This window comes from Nilaparvata lugens, chromosome 10 (assembly GCF_014356525.2).
Source record: "Nilaparvata lugens isolate BPH chromosome 10, ASM1435652v1, whole genome shotgun sequence".
In the NCBI taxonomy this organism is placed as follows: domain Eukaryota; kingdom Metazoa; phylum Arthropoda; class Insecta; order Hemiptera; family Delphacidae; genus Nilaparvata; species Nilaparvata lugens.
The window spans coordinates 31,764,398-31,780,605 of record NC_052513.1 but is presented as its reverse complement, the minus strand read 5'-3'; the positions used below and the strand labels follow the sequence as shown (position 1 = coordinate 31,780,605).

Sequence of the window (16,208 nt, the reverse complement as noted above, 5' to 3'; positions counted from 1 at the left end):
GCTATGCCTGTTGTCTTCTCCCAATCATATTATATTTATTATAATTATGATTTGTAATTGTCAATGAAATAAATACATAAATAGCCTACTGCACCAATGAAAAATTGACACATCTTTTATACCTATTATCTCAGAATACAAAGTCTTCATGATTCTAAATTTTCTTGATAGACGAACTACAAAAATACAACTTACAGTATTTCAGAACAGTATTTTTTTCAAATCAGATCCGTAACTGCCGTACAAAATTCATGGTAACTACCGAGAAAATTACAATCTGTAGTAGGAAGTAGGCCTATATTATTACATATAAAATTAAACCATTACTGTCTTACCCATCCGTAAACGCTGGCTCATGTTATTCAGATTTAGGTCGAATATTTATTATTATTTGAGCATCAAGGTCTTACATTATCATCGTGTACCCTACCTTGCACTGCTGGCGATGGCAAAAATGAAAATTCAACTTACGAAAGACGGACTGCGCTACTCAAGGACTTATCTAAGCTTATCGCTCATTGGTCCGTTCCGAAAACTGTGTCAAGGCCTTTCGCCTTTTATTTCTACGTCTACGATACATCACTGTTATATACTATACTACGTAATGTTCATTATATATGTATTATTCACTATACTGCCGTTACTTGTTTGTATTGTTTTACTATAGCTTTCACATGTACTGAGCTGTTCACTTTGTTTTACTCAAGTCTAAATAAACTAATGTTACAATAATTTAGATTGTAACATTGACTGCAGCCTACTACTATATTATATTTATATAGCTCCTTCATGTACGGCAGTACATATTTCGTTCCACTAGAGTGTAGGTTAATTTATTACTGTTACATTGTAGATATATTTACTCTATTACATTTGAAGTTTTCCCTAGACTGAAGTATACATTTGTTGTGTTCATGCATCTGCCTGTCTGCCTGAGAAATTTTTTTGACGAATAAGACGACGATTTGATGCAAATAGACCATGGACGAACTGATCCTACTCACACATATAGAATAATTTTATATGTGATCCAGACTCTAATATTTATATTAATGCTAGTAACGTGATCAACTCCAAACTCCCATATATTCAAATTGAAAAACTTTATTGAAAAAAGAAAAATACAATATTACATAAATAAATCAATATAATTTTAACATTGAATGCCCTAAAGGTATTCCTGTATGGGCATTAGCAATATTTTATATTATATAAATAATAGAAGAGAAGAAAAAAAATACACAAACAAGAAATTTGAAAATATTCAGGTTGAACATCAAAAGAAAAAATCTACTGTATGAGTTTGGTTTCCGATTCCGTGCAGGTGGCATTCAGGATACGGTCTTTGTACATAAATTTTGTATAAATCAACTAAATCTTAATTAGGTGCTTAACCATCAATACCATTATAGACAGTCTATATTCTTATCCTAAAGAACAAAAGAAATCTTCACTGTAATCGAAAATTGAAGAACAAAAATAATAAAATAATATAGAATCAATTAGAGGAACATTTCAATATTATCAATTGATAAAATGAAATCCCTGAAACTAGCTCTCACTGCCCTACTAAAATTACGCTCTCTCATTTCTAAAGGTAAGACATTGTAAATTTTTAGTTTATTCAAATTTTAATTTAAATTTTCAAATTTTTTTAAATGAATGGTTAGGTTTGTATTTCATTTTCAATATAGAGCAACTCATTATTGTAAAAATAATTATCTATTGTATTTTTCTTGAGATTTTTATAATTCAAAGAACAGTAGTACAGTACATTTATATTCCTGTGAGTGGAAGGATAAAAATAAATAAACAATAAATAAATGAATAATGAACAGTATCGGTTACTAATGAAGAATTTATTCAGTTTCCATGAATAATGTAACAAACATACAACAACTTGAGTTCGAATTATAATCTTGGAGAGCTTGAGTGAAAAGTGGTTCAAACTTCAATATATACAGTATTGTCACTAAAGTCTCTTTGACACTTTCAACTCTAGCAGAACTGACAAAACTCTCAACAAACTTTTATTAATATAATATAGAAATATAAATTACGAAACTCAATTTATGAGATGACAGCACTCAAATTATTTTAGTAAAATATAGTAAATGTAATCAGTACATAGAATACAGATACACTTATTGTCCAAAACGTATCTTCTGATAATATTGATGACGACTCAAATGAGGATTATGTAGAATACAATTGAATAGTGTCTAAAGAAAAACAGCGAAAAATGGGTCCGTTAAAGATTACGTAACCGTTATATAAATATTTATAGATTGCCGATAGTCACTTCTCAATCAATCAAATCACAAATTCAATTATCAAACTCGAATTTCACTCTTTGTTGCATGAGATTGAAACTATAGATGCCTATTATTATAAGCATAATTATGCCTATGATACTAATATAGAATGCCAACAATTTCAACTAATTATAATTCAGGATAGAATAAATTCAAACTGGTGCACCATCAAAATAAGGTTATTTTTTATTTAGGAACGGACAGATAGAATGACACCTCTCGTTGGTTTTTGAGGTTGTTGTTGATGATGATTGCCCAGTACAAGATGGCAGCCCATTTTGGTTAGGTACCGAATACAGTGGTTGTACAAAGTTCAAAGGGTTGAAAGGTGGTGAGTTAGTTGCACTGAAAGGGTTACTATCATACTTACCCATTTCCGCCTCGAAGAGTATATTGCTAATCAAATGTTTCGCTATTTTTTGAGCATTCTGCGATGTGAGGTCTCTGATTCTAAGTCCAACTTGATTTCCGAAGGCCTGGAACTGGTCAGTTGATGGTGGATTAGTGTTGATTACTTCAGTTTCACTACTGGGAGTCACAGACGGTGTCTCTGATGGTTCGGAGATCTTCTGTCTCTTCTGCGCCCGCACAGAGGATAACCTTGCTAACCGTCTACTCTTTTTAGCAGATCCGTCTTCGTCTTGCTCTATGAAAGTTAACTTTTCCTCCTCGTTCCCATTGGTTGTTGTATCCTGAAAAAATTACATAGATTTTTGGTCAGATAAAGTGAGAATTACTACAAACTGTCAGCATTCCTAATGATTAACTCCAATGCTTCCCAATCAATCAATGCTGACAGTTTGAGAGTAAATCTTACTACATAGTGGGATAAAAACAGAGAACATGGAATGATGTTTTACAACAAGATTGTAACCTGAAGAACAAGGAAAGAATTTTGTTTAGATAAGGAGGGACAGAATAACAGTTGAGGATGTGTTGTAGTCTCGTAGTAGTGATTATACTGTAGTAAGACTCATGATATATGAAGTAAACACCTGATTATTCACCTGAATGCTCACCTGATTAACATTAGTTTGCTATCCTTGTCTCTCATCAGACAAAGCAGATAGCTCTATTCTTTTCTCCACACTCCACAGTCCACACTGTTGTCAAATCGTTTGTAGACTTTGTAGAAATATAATTAACAAATGAACTACCAAAATATTAAATCTTAATAATTATAAAGGAAATTCATTGTTAAATCCTGGAAAATGATACTTTCTTGACGAATAAAATATTATATTATTGGTCATTATCAACAATATATTATTAGATATCCTGGGATGAATTGGATTATAGCTATCTACTATAGAAGGCGGTGGAAATATGGAACTTTGCAATTTTGCCGTCCTATAATATTGCTACTGACTTCATAACGTGAATCTATAGATTCTCTAAATACAATAGAAATAAATAAACAAAAACTATATAGATACTATGAACAATAGATACACTATAGATGTAATTAATTTCAAGAAAACTGTATTTAAGGGGAAATTAGACAGGAAGCGACTGACTTTGTGGTCGCGCTGATAAGTTAAGCTCCATGTACCTGTTACTCCCATTGTAATGGTGACCACTCGAATAGGTCACTCCTCTAAATATTATTTATGAGTTTAAAAATCGCCTCCCGGTGGTTCTGAACCTACCTAAAACTGTAGGTACACTCATCTTTTTTATATAATCTGTCTCATTGCCCAAGCACAAGCCTGAAGCTCATGTGGATCTCACTTTCAACAAAGAAAAAAAAAAATAAACTAGAGAACATTAAATCTGTTTAAACAGATTCGGTTACATCTTAATGTTTGAATTATGAAAATTGTGTGATAGCTTTTTGATGCGAGAAGCAGCTTTCAATTGAAACTTTTTCCCAAAAATGGAAGAAGTAACTTGACTTAGGGGGTGGAGCCACTAATAGGGAAGAACAGCATAGTGTTCCTTCTTCTGTGGTGGAGCATAGTTTGGTCTTGAACTTGAAGTATTTAACGTTTTTTGTTGAAAATGATAATTGTAGTGTCATTTTACTCGAAGACCCATATTTTTAATTTTATTTTTTTTGTGACAATAATTAAGGACTGAAAATTTTGTGAAGTGAACAACTACAAGACTACCTATTTTAGACTATGTGTAACCTTATCTAAATTTGGAAGAGGAATAGCACAAGTTTACCTTATTTTTTCTCTCCCTATAATTCCGATGATGTACTTATTGTATGAATCGATAAAAAATAAAGACCTTAAATTCCTCTACTCACCAAATCTGATTGATTAGTCAGTCCTGGTATAATACATCTGAGGAACTTGTCAGCTGCGTTGAACCATTGCAGTTTCGGTTTGTACACATGAACATCTCCACTTTTTTTCGATTCCAAAATTTTCAAAGCTTCCATCTTGTATGTAGTTTTGACAGCCTTGACTCGCGCCCGCAGAAAAGTCAAGTCAGGAACAGGTAAGCCCAGTTCGATTAGATCACTTTTTAGCGCTAGTGTGGCGCGCTCTCTCTTCATCTTATTAGCGTAATCATCGTGATGCACATTCCATAATAGCTCATAGTCTTCATAACACTCTAAGAACACAAGAATATGTTGAACACTCCACTTCAATGAAACTGGGATCGTATTGTCACTCATTTTAAAATGATCAAAGGAACGTTATCTACTAAAAATAACTAGGATTGAAACTTGGAGAAACGAAGAGTTATTCAAATCTTAGATACAATTTGGGAGTTTTTTACAATAAGCCAGCAAAAATAAACATCAGGTGTTTCAGTGTTGCGTGGTCGAGGTTCTAGTGGAGGTAAGTAACTGCTACTGACTGCCACTATTGGCTTCCACTACATTATTTACACTTTAGAGAAGATCCAAACCTGTAAGTAAAGTGTTTACAACAAACTAACAATACTAAACAGCACGAGGTATTTCGTTCAAGAATGTCGATACTTCTGACATCAGTGGAAGCTAGTAACTGAAGGGGAATTGCTGCAACGCTCTCTACTGGCTTCCACTACTCTCACGTACCTGTCACGTGACATACGCTAGTGGCGCCCAAGCGGCCAGTATTGACAAAGTTATCCCAGTGGCAGCTAGTAAATTTTGCTTGCGACAGTTGGTAGTTGCCACTGTTGCCAGTCACAGAGAAGAAGTAAGATTCCTTCTTTCCTTCTACTTTGTGTGCCAGTGTAGTGGCTGGAGGGATAGTAGACAGAGACAGTAGACAGTAGAGCAGTCGTAGTCGGACAGTAGAAAGAGAAAGTAGACGGTAGTGGCATCCATTACATTCAATATGCACGGCAGCGTACTATGGGAGACAATGTAGTGTAGTGAGATTCATTTGAATCTGGCATTCCATTCATAACACTAATTCTTCCCGTTCAACCATTGCTGACGTTTCAATTGAATCTCGTAAAAAAATATTCATTATTATAATATTGTCGATTATACTATGAAGCAGTTTTGCTCCCTTTGAACCGTCATAGAGGATAAACTAAGTTCTTCTGATTACATTTAATTAATTTAGAAGAAAATTCATTCATGGAGAACTTTTCCGCTTTCACCACCCACTTATCTATTGGAACAATGTTCTGAGTATGGCGAAATTTACAAATGTTTTCTAGTCATATTGACTAGAAGAATTTTGAATAGGAGATCTCCAAATTGAGGAAGGAAATTAATATAAAGAAGACGTTACGTTCTTCTTTCGTAATAGAAAACTTACTTATTCATCCCATGTTCCAGAGAAAAGTGGCAATCAAAAGAGAATCTTTTTCGTGATTTTTCAATTTCATAGAAAAATGGTAAAATATCCCTTCAATCCTTGAATCCTAAAACTTTTTCTAGCAATATTAGAATATGCAGGATAAAGTTTCACTTGTGGACTTATGTGGTTAAAAAATAAATTTGAGAAAGTTGAGATCCTCACAATCTGGCAACATCGAAACATGGTCGGCTCGAAGTTCAAGAATTCGCCAATTTCATTCAGCCTATAGTACCAGATTTGATTTTTGAATAAACCGATCAGTCCGCACACTTTATTTTTCGATCACTCCATGATCGAGTAATTTCCATGGTGAAATCCACTTCAAATTATCAGCATTCCTTATAGATCACATCCACGATACCCATTCAAGAAATGCTGACAGTTGCAAAGTGGGGTGCTGCCTTTGCTATTCTCCGTTTGGCAGAAACTCACCCCCTGGAAACTTGTGGGTGGTGGTTCAATTATCCCCCGCTAGATTGTGCTGGGTCTCCTTTTTTGTAACAGTTTCTATAAAAATGTGTAGGCCTACTGAAGATGTTTTATTGCCCCAGCATGTGTGTTTTCCCCGAAAAGGGCAATAAAGAGGTTTGCGAATTCCAGCAGAAAAACATGGTTTGGAAGTGGAGTTCTTGGGAAAGATTTGATTAGAAAACGTTTTCCGTCGAGTCGAAGTTTATTGGAATAAATTTTTACAAGTTGTTGAAAAACAGTTATAGTAAATAATGTTTTTATTTTCAGTAAACTAAGCTGTTTTTAAACTCAATTTAAATTACTTGGTTATAATTTCCAAAAAATCATTCATTAATTCATAAATGAATTATTCATTATCAATCATCATTAATTCATTCATGAATTGATTCAATATCAATCATCATTAATCCATTCATGAATTGATTCATTATCCATCATTATTCATTCATTCTTTTTGGTACTGACACAAATTAATGATGTAATGATCGTGAGAGAGACTACAGGCTTAGCCCAAAATTCTCCTTCCAAACTCTAACGAATCTGGCATAACATGATTTATTATAACATGAAAATTAGGTTCATATTTTTTAATTTCCTTGAAATTTGAGTGCAATTTTCATAATCGAAAATTACATAAAAATAATGATCTCCTGAAATCATCAGTATACCAAATTCCAACCTATTTTGTCGCCAATGATGTAGCTACCTCAACTCCACATTCCTCAACCTCACATAAATCGGTCCTCAAATCTTTGAAACTATTCTGTTGAGGAATCATGTTGGGAAAGGAGAATTTTTTATGAGAAAAGTTTTTCATTGGCCAATCTCAAGTATTTTCTCGGTGCTTGAGGGAAGATGATTTAGCACCGAATTCCCTGGTCTATCCGAAAGAGCTTTTCATTGGTGAGGGTTTATGAGGTGTGGGTGGAAGCTGCTCTTGAGAAGTGAGTGAGTGAGAGAGAGCAAATTGAAGTGAGTTGCGTGACGTCATAGGTCCGGCTGGGTCAGTGACCTCAGCCCCTTGTAGGGGTCATGACCCTTCGTCGGCAGCTGGCTCTAAAGAAATGGGGGAACCGAGCCCCCCCCCTCTTTGCTTCCCCCTGTGGGTCCAAACTCCAACGAAATACGAACTGAAGCGTTTTGTCTGTTCAGGCACCCTCTTCTTGGCTCTTCCTCCTTTTCCCCTGCCTTACCATTTTCTTCCACCATTCCCCTCTTCTCGATTTTCTCTTCTTGACTCTTAACCCCCCCCCAACCCGATTTACTGCCTTTATAATTCTTCTTCTTGTCTTTTTATTCTGCTCCCCCTTCATTTATCCCCTACTTCAGCACTTTAGCCACCGCTCTACTTCATTGGTGTTTTCAAGAGAATAATTTGAAGCTCACTTTCCAATCAATTATAATGATGTATAAGTTCTACTTCAACAAATTGTTTATAATACTAGCAGAAACTATACTATCCTTCTCTGTCTGTGGTACTGATAATATGGATTCAAGATTCAAATATTCTATCATCCAGTTTTAAAGACTTCACTTCAGTAGAAACCATAAGCCAGCCAGGTCACTCGATATTATTATAATTATTATTATTAGTAGAAACCATAAATACGATTGATTAAACTGAAACTCAACAACTATTGTATTGCAGGATTTATATTAATTGAATGTGAGTCATCAATGTGGACTTTGCAACTCGATATCTGAAATATCTACAGAAATTCGGAAGAAAAACAGTAGGCTTACTAGAGGATTAAATGTTTGCTTATAAAAGTATGAATTTCATTACAATAAATTCTTTCTTTTATATTATATTCTTCATAAATGTTTAATCTACTACTATCAAATTTTGATGCAGGTTGAAACAAGGAAGATGAAGAAGGAATAGATAAAATGATTTTTCAATAAAATAACCATTAAACTATGCTAAGTGGTAATATACAGTATATCTCATTTGCCAATTCTGTAGCTTTCTCGAGACAAAAAAAAACTGTTCATCAACTTCATCGATGAAAGACTTGTTCTTCAATTCAAATTATATCCATTTACTCATATTCTTTATTATTCTTGATATTGCCTATTATTTTATTTCTTATCTTCACTAATTTTCAATTTTTCATTAACTTTCTTTCTCATGTTACTTATGAAGAACTTTGTGATATTGAGTCGGGAACAGTTTTGGACTATAATGCCTGTATGCATTTTTGTAAATAAATATTCTATACCTCATTCAATGACCTTACAAAATCATGCCTCAACCCTGAACCATACTTTTACCTCTTCAACTCATAATATGACATTTTCTGCATCTTATAGAACTATACCTTCACCTTCATCCCAACCTTACAAAACTATACTTTCAACCCTTCACCTCATATACGATAACCTTACCTTTTTCTAATAAAACTATTCTCCACCCCGACTGTACAGAACTATACTTTATCACCTTCACCTCATACCATAACCTTACCTTTATCTTCTAATAAAGCTATACTTCACACCCCGACTTTATAGAACCTAACTTTACCTTCATCTTGAGCTAAAGTTATACCTTCACCCCGATCTTACCAAACCATACCTACCGCATCATGACAAAACCATCATTGGCCATAACTGTACCATTCTATTACAGAATACAGTAACTACATAACATAATTGCAGCATAACGTTACCATAATCGTAGATACTCTTTACAGAATCTACAGTATACTGGAAACGTTTTGCTCGGTTGCTAAGTGCGTGGCTTACATACGTCAAGGTTACTGCAGACGTAGACTTACCAACTTATTGCGTCTGTGTCAGTGCTATCATAATCCCCACACACCTCTCTCTCCCCTATCCTAGCGTAGCAAGAACGACGAGGTCATTGAACTGTGAGATCAGCCGTCCTGTTAGACACTCGGGAGGTCGCTCCGCCCGCAGTTAGTGCAGAACGGTTTACCGGTGCTGTCGAAGGTTCTCCTGGTTACCTCCTGGTGAACGTTCACCTTCTGTAACCACGGTACACCGACGGACACCTTCAACTCGACTAGTGATTGGTGTGTTGTGTTGTTATAAAAAATATGAGAAGTGCGTGTGTTGAAGTGTAGGAAACAATAATTCTTTACTTGTAATTAATAGTCTCCTAGGATATAAATGAGATTCATCGGTTTGCCGATGAGGTTTCGTTTAGATTCGAGTAGTTCTGTGAATATTGAAGTGCTTTTAGGTTATCTTCTGAAGACTGTGTACTGTTCACCCTTCTAAACAATTTTTATTAAGATAATTCGATCGTAATTCACTCCTTGTTTGATATTCTGTGTACAATAATGTTTTAAAGCATCGACTTATTGTTTTCTTACTGCTTTTTTCAACTTTTTCAACACAAAAAACAGTAACATACAATACTATAAAGGTGATTAAAGCGGGTTTTTTTCAATTAAAAGGCGATTCCAGACGTGCTTAGTACTCCATTGAATCTAGTTTTATTCTAAAAACATCGAGTTACCCCTTTAAACATCTCAAATCTATAACTTTAATGTTTTTCCTCAAGTGAACCACGATTTACTATGGAAATACTAGTTTCTCCTCAAGAAAACTCACATTAGCTGGAGAATTACATCGATTTATTATAGAAACACCAGTTCTCCCTCAAGTAACTTAAGATCTATTTAGGGATTATGGTACCGCGATTTTTTATATAAATACAAATTTTCCCTTAGTTTTCAACGATTTTATAACAGAAATACTTCAAATTACTTCAGAGATACTAGTTTCCTCTCCAGTGAACCACGATTTACTAAATAAATACCACGATTCATTGAAGAATTCCGACAATTCATCGCAGAAAAACACCACGGTTCACGCGATTAGCGTTGCACCAAGGTTCTAGTCATGCGTGGCACCACACGTGGTCTGCGCCTCCGCTCGTTCACGGCCGGTGAGAAAGTGTCAGTGGTGCTTATGGCTGATGAGGTTGGCAACCGTGAGGCAGGACGTCGGTTGGACATCAACGAGGCCTGCATTCGCGATTGGAGGAAGAAGTTGGATCAGCTGATGAACACCAACGCTGATAGGAGGGCGTTTAGGCGGCGATCGGCTAGTGTGAAAGACGCTGATGATGAGGGGTGAGTGAGAGAGATAATACAAAATGATTTAGGTATGTTTCGCTGCGTACAGAATTGAGCACCACGAACAAGCGTATTCACTTTTTATCAGCTGATTATATCTGTATTTGTACAGGAACAATCAGGTATAGATATAATAAGCGTAGCATCAGCTGATGTTGAGTAAAATGCGTGTGGCGCTCAAGTCTGTACGCACCTCTAGATAAGAGTGCAGTGATCATAATTGAATCGTGAATGAGTTGTGGAAATAAAACTACTTTTTATAAAGACCCACCTTGATGAAAAGAAAAGGATTGAACTAAACTGTGTATTATACCAATGCATTCGACGTCCAAGATACTCGTACATCAATTTGATTGGATGAATATAAAATTATCATTCTGTAGTGATGATTTGTCGAATAGTCAACTGAGCCAAGTTTCAAATACATTTGATAAAATAGCAAGCCTGGCAATATATTTGAACATTGATTCAAAAAATAGTGCATTTCCCCAACAAACATAGCCTAGGCTTGTTTCCAGTTGAGATTTTTTTTCGACTTTATCTATGAAATATACAATATTTTTGTTTGATTCATTCTTTTGGAGGAGGTCCTCAACATTTTTGAGAAGGGAATATTATTTTTCCCTCCACAATATTGTGTAGGGAAAATTATTCAACTCGGAATACGTAAAATTCAAAAGGTGAAGTTGGGAGCTGGAGAGGTAAACTTGAAAAAAGGTGATATATTTATGACGAAATTAAGATAATATTGAATGAATATTTTTTAAGAGTAGGCTACATGCGAATATGGTAGATACTATTTTGTATAAAGTTGAAAATGATTCGGGTCAACAGTACTTTTAATGATTTTATAGATGTTATGTGTACCTTGGAGTAGGTATTGTATATTTTTGTAACGATTTATTGTATTTTAACATTTCTGTGTTTATTGAATTTTCAAAACTGATTTTTCATAACTCATAAAAACAGATTTTTACAGAATTGTATAGTTATCAAGGGTCTAAGATTACAGGATCTAAGTATCAACCATAAACCCAATGCATCTATTCCACATTCCTTGCAGATACGTCTTCCGTTTCGGATAAAACTGCCTACATCAGAAATGATTCTTTCCCAAATTATTTTCTAATTCTACACTACCGGTATTTTTAAAGAATTATTCTTACCCTGGCCTCACCTGCTCAGTGACCTTCAAATACGTCTATTCTGATTATCTTCGTCTTTTGACCAACGCGATGATAAACACTGAGGGGTTGAGTGAATAAGATGAAAGGAGATCTTAAAATAATGAAAAAGAGAGAGATAGAATGAGAATGAGTGAGAGATTAGAATGAGAGAGAGTTAATGAAAGGTACGAGAGAGCTTCGACCTCCATTTTGGCAAAAATAGAACTTGCAGAGCGATGTGTTTTCGCCTACTGCAATCATAGGCTGTGAACTTTGTTCGCCAGGGATTATTTCCCACTGGGAATTTGAATATCCATCAAAATTTTGATAATGATCTATTATCAACTGTAATGAATCATTCATTGCACTGTACATTGACCAATAAAATTATGAACAAATCAGGTAAATACTCACACTGTACCAACATATTTCAGGAATGAATGAATGATAACAACTTGATATTATCAAAGCCTCTGTACAATGCAGTATGAATCTTTTCCACAACACAGAAAATATTTCAGGAAAACTACATCCGTTTATTTGTGAAATTCCAATTCACTGATGAGTCAGACACAAATTTTCTGAATTATTGTATTCGTTCTTAACCTTTTATAAATTCCTTGAACTTAACAACTTATCGTCCATCTTTTCATCGTCCTGGTTTCTCTTTGTCTTATTTCAAATCCTGAAACAAGTCAACAAGTTTATAAATTAATTCTTCAAGTATAGTTGACTCATCAATGATGTCTCATCTGTAGAAGTTCAAGTTTAAACATTCGCTTTGATTATTCGATATCAGATGAGAACTGATTACTGATTCATTCTATCATCTTGAAGTTTTGAACTTAACATTTCATTCTTGATGCTTTGAGCAGACTACGGTACTCAAAGTGATTGAAGAGGGTGAATCTCGGATTATTTACGAGGAGATTATAGGTTGACTCATATCATAGCCGGTTTATCCAATCTCGTTCACGTCATTTGAACATGTTCAAATGGCCTACGATTTACAAACAGTGCAATGAAGATATGATTTCTATGTTGATAGTGTATATTGATGATTATTTCAGTGCACTCATAATATAATACAATATAATAATAGCGTACCAGATTTGACCATGTTCAAATGTCTTGACCGAGCTTGGTGAAACAGGGCATCACAGTTTCAATTTAGGTTTCGTTGTTAGAAAACATGCAAAACAATTTTACATTGAAATCTGCAAACTCTCTCTAGCAAACATCTATTACCAAGCATCACATTGCATTTCTATACATTCTATAAAAATAATATATTATTCTATTCATAATTCATACAATTCTATACATTTGATTGAATTGGTATAAATAAGAACCAAATATGTTTCGACTGTGATTATTAATAAATCAGAATCACCTACAAATATGTAGTATGAATAATTTTATTAACACCCTTTGTCAATTATAATATGATCAATTTTGGCAGTTATTTTAGTCTGTTCTCAATGTCTGTCATTACGAAAGTTTCAAAACTAATTAATAAAGTTGTCCCCAACTTTACTACTAAACGTAGTAATAGTAAACGCTATTATACGTAGCGTTTTGTAGTAACATAAAAACGCACGCATTACTGCTTTAAGAGTTCTTCCTTGAGTTTCTGTGTTCTATAGCGTTAGAGAGCTCCTTGAGGTTTTAGAGTGAGCATCTGAACGAGTGATCAGTTTCAGCCGCTGTTTTCATGCGAGTTTAGGTCGTGTCCTTGTTTATAAAAATTATATAGAAGTGTTGAAGCCCTCTCTGCCTATAGAGCAGTGAACGAGCGAACAAAGGTCATCAGCAGTGGCCAATGGTGTTCACACTAGCAAGGCCGGCGCAATTTTTTTCGTCGTACTCTGACCTCCAAATGTCCTCTTCTCGTTGGTTAGGACCAGCATCATCACCATCATCATCATCATTGTCATCATTACAACATCATCATTATCATTGTCGACGTCGTCGTCGTCTCATAAAAGTTTATTCAAATTTTGTTGTAGCTTGTAGTTAATTCAAGTGTCAAAATGATGTCAAGATAATAGAATAATTGACTCATAAGTGAGATGTTTAAAAGATGGAATTCAAATTTAAGATAAAATCATGTCTGATTAATAGAATAGATGATTATCATCATCATCATCATCATCTCGAGTCATCATCATCCAACTTCATTCAAATCTTGAACTCCGAGTTCAAATTCCAGTGACATCAAATTGAATAATCAGTTAAATATTTTTAGAATTTTGGGATTTGTTTCACTCATTACCCAAAAGTGAGCATAAACAATAGAAAAAAATGTATCTACTGTCCATTGTAATCCACTTCTATAACTCCATCACAGCTCCATAGAGAATGTTTTATATTATAATAGGGTTCCCACTTCAGTAGATCCCTTGTTTCCTTTATTAGAATAGTAGCTCAATTGTTAAAAACCTAAGACGTCGAATCTGAAAAATATATCGAGATGCCATTCAGTAAAAATTTCTACATAGATTTGACATCTATATGCATTTCTATTTAAACGATATCTGAGACTGACACATAGTTACGCTATTGTAAAGGGTAGTGACGTAGGAAGGGCAATAAATTTCCATCTCCCAAGAGCCCTGTACCATGTTTTTCCCGTGTCAGACATTCGTGTCTTTGATAAATGTCAGTGTTAAGTTTGCAACTACACGTGTATTCAGTGAATGAGAGACTAGTGATGTGTGGGTGGGCGTATGTGACGTGACGTATGGCTGCGAATTACAACGCATGTGTGATTCAAGTGAAAACGTTATGTAAAAGCGCTCCAAGATACGCGTTTGTGGTTCAATGGAGGAAATGGTTTTCCAGTAATTATTTAGAGAATGATTTGTTCAAATTAAATCAATACAAACGCTTCGAAGCATGTTTTGGTAATGTAGAGAAGGAGCATTCAATTAAACTTGAATTTTAAAAACACTTATGGAGTGAAAATGCACTTACTATTTTTAAAATTCAAGTTTAATTTTAATAGTGAGGATATGCATCAGAGGAATTACGCCGAAAGGAGCATTCAATATTTGATTAAATATAATGTTTTCATAATGTTGTGAAACGTTGAATATGAATGTGAACTATAATGTTTCAATAATGTTTTCTCAATAACTGAGAAAATTCTCGACAGAGAACGCTGTAAAATATGTAGAATAATATACCAGGTTTCGAATAATTGCGGAATGTAGGTATGGAATAATGGTGAAGATATTATAGTTTTTGTTTCAACTAAAAATCGAAATATAAGTTTCAATGGAAAGGTTCCCCATGTTTTGATAATTCATCACGTTTTGTTGATGGGAGAGTGCGCTATTCCAATAAATAATTGATGACAGAATGTTTCTTCAAATCACTATTCCATTCCAGCTTGTGTTTCAAACTGGTAACGACCTTTCTGAAGTCTGTTGACCGTATGCTTTAAAATACAATACAGTTCGCTAGTAGATAATTCTATCTACTCTATTATCATTCCATCTGATCCGTTCAATTGTGTTTTATCTCTGTGCTTTTTAATATTGTGTATTGAATATAGTTTATCTACGTGTATTGAATTTGAATTGTTCAAAAAAAAAAATAAAAAATTGATACCAGAAAATCCCATCCTCAAACCTTTGAAAATCGTTCTTTCACCTCTTTCCTCTCTAATCTCCAATCGTACACATTTTTTAAGTAGTCTTTGAATACAGTGTTAAGGGAACGATATTCCAAATACTGAGGACCGTATATTCAGTTTATTTTGCAATTAAAATTAAAGTTGAACTGTAAGTATATTGGACAGTAAAGTATCAATTTTATATCATGTTCATAAGGATTTTTCATGTTAGTAAATTGGGATAATTAGTTCAATAATACTAATTTTCTGTTTCAGGTGAGTAATACAAACTGCCAATCATCCATTTCCAGAATAGTGAGTACTTTCATGTTAAGTAACATTCAAAGTTGATTTTCTTAGATAGGAGAAGCCCAATAACATAGAAAAATAGAATATTCAAACATCTTAACCTCTATGCTGATAATTCCTGTCCCAGCAGTTCTGAGTTTTATGATTTTTCGTTGAACTTTGAACTCTGAAATTACAGTATGATAATTTATTACTGTATCAAATTTATATATACCTTATACATACCATACTTTCAAATTATTGTATCAAATTTACTTATCATTATGATGCCATATCATCTTCTTTATTCTTCCTGTAGAAAATGTGGAAATTTCAACAGAATGAAGAAAATTCTTTCTGTTCCAATTTTGAGTACCTATTCGATCCTATGTTAGATTACAATATTGAACAACAGTTCAAGAATTGAAGCTTCAAAATAAATTCATTATAAGAAAACCAAGAATATTATTATACCAGAATTATTGGAT

At 34.1% G+C, this 16,208-nt stretch overlaps 2 protein-coding genes across 9 annotated transcripts in view; one reads left to right on the top strand and one right to left on the bottom strand.

The window, feature by feature from the left end:
• Positions 1–16,208, top strand: part of LOC111045459 (actin cytoskeleton-regulatory complex protein pan1) — a 103,375-nt gene that overhangs the window by 36,568 nt on the left and 50,599 nt on the right. Inside the window, exon 1 of one of the 8 annotated variants that reach the window (XM_022330890.2) lies at positions 10,379–10,644. The exons of the other annotated variants lie outside the window; for them this stretch is intronic. Coding sequence (XP_022186582.2) covers positions 10,412–10,644 — 233 coding nt within the window. The 5' untranslated portion in view covers positions 10,379–10,411. Of the gene's footprint in view, positions 1–10,378; positions 10,645–16,208 lie in introns of those variants that run through there. 8 annotated transcript variants of the gene reach the window in all.
• On the bottom strand, positions 1,778–5,280 carry LOC111045462. Its single transcript, XM_022330895.2, has 2 exons — positions 4,570–5,280; positions 1,778–3,007 (listed from the first exon to the last, which is right to left on the bottom strand). Exons 1-2 carry the CDS (start codon positions 4,942–4,944, stop codon positions 2,495–2,497), a joined length of 888 nt encoding a protein of 295 aa, XP_022186587.2. The 5' UTR covers positions 4,945–5,280; the 3' UTR covers positions 1,778–2,494.

What these genes read in the sequence shown, in the direction of transcription:
- LOC111045462 (XM_022330895.2), bottom strand. Translation starts at nt 4,944, where the DNA reads ATGAGTGACAATACGATCCCAGTTTCATTGAAGTGGAGTGTTCAACAT. An exon ending in TGACTAATCAATCAGATTTG is followed by an intron (nt 3,008 to 4,569) that starts GTGAGTAGAGGA and finishes TAATTTTTTCAG; the next exon opens with GATACAACAACCAATGGGAA.